At 29.3% G+C, this 5,556-nt stretch overlaps 1 protein-coding gene across 1 annotated transcript; it reads right to left on the minus strand.

Moving 5' to 3' along the window:
- Positions 1-2,870: 2,870 nt before the first annotated feature.
- Positions 2,871-4,506, minus strand: LOC129298903 (isoflavone 7-O-methyltransferase-like). Its single transcript, XM_054937343.1, has 2 exons — positions 3,730-4,506; positions 2,871-3,173 (listed from the first exon to the last, which is right to left on the minus strand). Exons 1-2 carry the CDS (start codon positions 4,504-4,506, stop codon positions 2,871-2,873), a joined length of 1,080 nt encoding a protein of 359 aa, XP_054793318.1.
- Positions 4,507-5,556: the final 1,050 nt, after the last annotated feature.

The raw sequence follows: 5,556 nt of genomic DNA on the forward strand, positions 1-5,556 counted from the left end.
CAACTAAAATTAACAATAGTCCCATCATAATAATTTCAGTAGTGTCATTTTTTTTTATTTTCCAAGTCAGGTTAATTTTGTAAACTCACATATATTTTTAATTCCAAGTAAAAATCATGACCATTATTGATATTTTAATAATTCATGGTCCCTAATTATAATTAATGATCTTACGGATCCTCAATTGTCATTTTTCATAAAAAAAATACAATTTTTTTCATTGTTTGAATCCTTATTAAAAATGTTGAGATTATATTTAGAATTGCAAAAAGAAGCCATCCGCATGTTGTAAGCTAGCCCTTGATGGGTATGGGTAGAAAAAGTTAAACATATGAAAATGAAGGAAAGAGAAAATAACACCATTAAAAATGCTTTCTCTTCTCAAAACCAATTAACTAAACTAACCTAAATAATTGTATTGAATCAAACCAAACATTACTTGATAACAAAAATTGATGTAAAATAATATGGCTTGGCTTAATTTTTTACTCTAATTCATTAATATTAAATAATACCTTAACCTTATCTTAAAATAATTTTATTATTTTAAAATTACAATTTAACCATAAAATATATTAAATGAAAGCTCATTATGTTATTTTATATATTCATTATAAAAGTACAATAATACAATAAAATTAATGTCTTAAAAATTTAAATATTATATTAAAAAAATAAAAAATAAATGTTAAAAATATAAAATTAAACTTTCAGTGGTGACTTTTATGTCATCGCCAAAACTTATAACATATTTATTATAACATTAATTTTTAAGAAATTATAATACATTTTAAAATATGATGATTGTCAGCTTTTAGCGGTGACTTCTACGTCACCGCTAAAACCTAGACCTTGGGCGACGACGTACACTGGTCGCCACTGAAAGTCTAACAATCAGTAGCGACTATATATTATCACCGTAGAAAGTCACCCTTTTAGCGGCGACTTTTTTTATCATCGTAGATTGTTCATTTTCAACAGCGACTTTTTAGAGTTATCACTAAAAGTTATTTTTTTTATAGTATATAAAGTTACTATAAGCATGTTTCCAATTTGAGCATAAATTTTATAAATACTTGTATTTTAAGATATGATATCTTCATTTCTTGCAGAAATCAATGTGCATGGAGCCTCAACAGTCAAAGGTTTGTGTCAACTTCTTTACTTACCCTTGGTTTTGTAAACTTGCGTGCCATTATATTTTCCACTTCATCAGTGTAAAGAAACAAAAATTTATGCCGGTGGGAATTATTTTTCATGTTTTATCAAGTTTTATACATGTTCAATGGAAGTCATATTTCTGTACTATATATTGGTCAGTTGTTCCCTGTTTCTTTTATTTAATGTAGAGCTTATCCTTTTGCGAATTTTGGTAGTTTGTTCAAATGTGATTACAGAAATATGTGATAAGATAGTGGAAAGCTTGTATAGCAAACGCAAAAACCAACTTTTATTTAAGGGAAATGTTTGATTAATTAAATAAGAATATTTTTCTGTAGTTCCTTTGCTTTATAGTTGGTTAAGGGTTGACATTCTAATGGCTTCACTTTAAGATGCTTTAGCCTTTACTTGGTGACACTTCCCTTAGTTGTCTACTATGTAAATCCTAGTCGAGCTAGACATTCTAATGTCTACTATGTTCTGTTTCCTCGCTTTTATTTGCAATTAACAGCTATAGAATCATCAAAAGCAAGCCTTTTGTACTTAATGCAATTTTATTACAACTATATAACAAAGTGCTTGGCTTTGGAAGTCTAAAATTGTTTAGAAATTACCCAATCCATGAGCAACTTCGATAAGACGATGCTAGTGTCTTTAACAAGCAGGGAAATCAAAATATCAATTTGTAACAACTCAGGAATTTAAATAAGATTAAAATTGATAATTAATTATTTTGATTTCATTTTTATTAAATTGTGGAGTAGATTTAATAAGAAAGAATCGCGGCTTAGTGATAAAGTCAGAAATAAGGGTCGGGCCTGAAGGGCTGGACTTAGAGGCCCTGTTTAAATAAAGGTTTGAGTTTTGAAAATTAAATATTTTTAAAGTAATCAGACTTGAGAACCTGGCCTGATAAGCCCTATAGAAAAAGACTCGAGCCCGAGCATCCCTTCAAGCCCTATTATATTATTATTAATTTTTTTCTTTGGTGGAATATGCATTTGCAACCAAGAAGGACCTACTCGCTTGAAACTCTAACCCTAAACGCATTACATTATTATTAATTTTAATTTATTCTAAAATTAATTTAATATAATTTAATAAATATCAATGTGCAATAAAAAAATATCTAATATTTTTTATTTTTCTATAATTATAATGTTTGTGTATTTATAAAAAATGAATTGTTTTTTAAACCAAAATTTGAATTTTCTTACTAGACTTCTAAATGTGTGTTGTTTAATTTCTAAAAAATTATGAAGATTTTGATTTTTTAAATTTTAGAATATTTTACTTAATTTATAGTGTTTAATTTAATTTTAATTTTTTTAAGAAAATACTTATGAGCTCAGCCCTGAGCCCCTCAAATAAAGGTTGGATCTCAAAAAATGAATGAAAAATAGGAAATCAGGCTTAAAGGCTCAGGCCTTTATAGGCCAAGCCCACCCGTTTTCTAGCTCTACTTAATGGTTCTTTACTCAACTTCGCAATAACTTGATGTAGACATTAATGCTTATAGTTAAATGATTCTGTCGCAATTTTTATAAGCTGGGCACCAATTTCTTTACGGTGCTAATGGGTAGACAATATAATGAACTTTGCAGAATAATTTCATAGCTCCTCTTATTTCTACTGCAAATTTATTTTGTTTAAACAAGTAACTAGTCTTATAAGACTAGACATCATTAGATCATTCCGAGCAAATATAGTTAAGGATAAAGCATAATAAGAGACCTAAGGCCAAATATAGGAAATATCTTGTAATCCTTGAAGCCTGCCCTCAGGAATAGTTGCTTCCATTCTTTTTCAGATCTTGCTTTTGAATTAAGCTGAGCCGTCAAAATTAGATTGAGCAAGAGCTTTGTTTCTAGCCATTCATGCTGGTCATGCTTTTCATCCAACACCATATCTATGACGATCACTTTTCCTTCATTTCCTTTGCTTGAGATAGCGTCCTTGGCATTTTTAAGTATCTTTATGATATCATCATCACCCCAGTCAAGTAAGACCCACTGTATAAATCAAAATAGTAAGAAAAATGGACAATAAATTTAACATCCTTATAGTACTTCATTTTTGAATTATAACAATATGCAAATTGATAGTGTTCAGCTAACTTGACGGTGCGGAGAGTATGATAAAGCCAACTTTGATGACCTCAAAAATTAAAATTTGACATATTAAAACTCAGACTTTGACATTTTTAAAATATTTTCAGGTAGCATTTAGATTAGTAGATTTTAATTTGGATTTTATATTTAAATCTCACATTTAAAATCCTTTATCTATGAAGTATAAAAAATTTTAAATTCAAAACAATGAAAAGAGGATATGGGAAATGAAAATTGAAAGAGATGAAATCGTTAAAGTTGCTATAATTTCAAATAATCAGGATGTAAGAGATTTGAAATTTTATATATATATATATATAAGACTTGTAATAAAATATGGATTTGGATATGGATTAATCCAAATCCTTAAATTTTTATTAATCCAAATATAAACAGTTTGGCGGACAAATGATAGAAAATAAGTAATTAACATCCATTGAATTGGTCCCATATATACCTTAATCAAAACTGCATCAGCATGGGGAATGAAATTGAGCATGTTTCCACCAACAAAACTTAAATTGGTGGTTCCAGATAAGTTTGAAACAACCTCAGGAAGATCAAGTACTATGCATTTCAACTTTGGGAACGCTTCACAAATAGTCTTAGCAGTGGTCCCATCTCCACCACCAACATCAACAATAGAACCCAATCCATCAAAAACAGATTCTAAGTTTTTGGTCAGTGCCAGTTTCATGAATCTAGAATCACTAGCCATTGCTTCTTGCATAAATGCAAAATCTTCTGGCTTTTGCTTCATCAAGTCATAAGGCCTTACACCAAATATTGCCTCGTCCAGTGTGTTTTCCTCTCGACGAGCCCATTTCTTCAAGTGATGATACAATTCAATCATTGGTGGCTTTACTGCCAGCCCAACCATTGGAGATAAACAATGGTCTGTGTCATTCACAAGAAGCTGTGATGCAGAAGTGAGATCATATGCTTCATCACTCTCTTCTTCTTCATTGTTGCTGCTTTTGATGATAGTGAAGATGCCATTGAGGGCCAGCAAGCGCATGAGCCCTTTCACAAAGGTGGCTTTAGAGGGTGGAATATTGAGAGCTGACACCAACTGAGAAAGAGGGAGGGGTTGGCCATGCTTGTGGATTATGTCTGGTATTTCAAGATCAATGGCACACTTGAGAGATAAAGAAGGTATCCAAAGATACATGACCTTGTACAATAGGGCTTGGCCATTAAACAACTCAGTGATTTTGTTTCCAATTTCATCCATGGATGGAGAGGTTGGAATTGCCAAATGAATTGTTAAGTGTTTCGGTTCTTCGTATCCAACTTGTGGAAGTGTTTATATACAGAGGATTCAGTTCTTTAATTTATTAGGAATTGTGCTTTTGCCAAGTGTAAATACTTATTCATGTAATTAATTTTAAGTGAATTGTTCAGATTTCCTTCATATATACAACCAATTTGCTACTTCTTGTTGGGAATTGTGTTTTTGCCAAGTGTAAAACATGCATCTAAGCTTTTGTTCTTGGAATTATACATTAGCTTCTTCACCTTTTATAAATTAAAAGAGGTGTTCATGTCATTAATTGTTAAATGAACTGCTGATGAGTATTCCATCATGCAATTGGTTCACTTTATTGTTGAATTGTGCTCTTACCAGTTATAAAAGATGAATCTAAACTTTTGTCCACAGTATAAAAAAAAAAAGTATTCATGTCATTAAATATAAGTGCTTTTTCATTAAAACAGTAATAAAGTCTTTTTGAAAGTGGGGAAATATACCATTGCTGTATGTTATCCATGTAATGAAAAAATTAATCATTTGACCCTATATAATTTTGACTTAATTGTAACTAAGTTCCTAAATTTTATTTTATTATAATACGGTCCTTATAATTTTGACTCGAATATAATTTAGTCCTTAAACTTTGACTTAATGCAACTCAACCCCTATAGTTTTAACCATTTAAAATATTAGTCCCTGTATTTTAAAAATAAAATTATAAAGATTAAAATTATTTTCAAATTTAGGGGCTAATATTTTTAATTAATAAATAATATTTATAAATATTATAATGATCAAATTTTAAAATAATTTTAATCTTTATAATTTTATTTTATAAAATATAGGAAGCAATATTTTAAATTACTAAAATTATAAGAAATAAGATACACTAAGTTAAAGTTTAAAGATTGATGACTTACAACTGAATTAAAAGTACAAAAATTAAATGATCAATTTGCCCTTATATCTAATCGATTGTCCTTCTATCTTTGTTTTTTTAAGTTTTTCCATTTTTTCAAAACATGGGTTATG

The sequence above is a fragment of the Prosopis cineraria genome, unplaced genomic scaffold (genome assembly GCF_029017545.1).
Source record: "Prosopis cineraria cultivar Desert tree isolate PC_DT_omini unplaced genomic scaffold, ASM2901754v1 PC955, whole genome shotgun sequence".
Classification (NCBI taxonomy): domain Eukaryota; kingdom Viridiplantae; phylum Streptophyta; class Magnoliopsida; order Fabales; family Fabaceae; genus Prosopis; species Prosopis cineraria.

Coding starts and splice junctions, on each gene's coding strand:
- LOC129298903 (XM_054937343.1), bottom strand. CDS start 4,506: ATGGATGAAATTGGAAACAAAATCACTGAGTTGTTTAATGGCCAAGCC. Junction 3,174..3,729: donor CTGATGCAGTTTTGATTAAG/GTATATATGGGA, acceptor TGATTTATACAG/TGGGTCTTACTTGACTGGGG.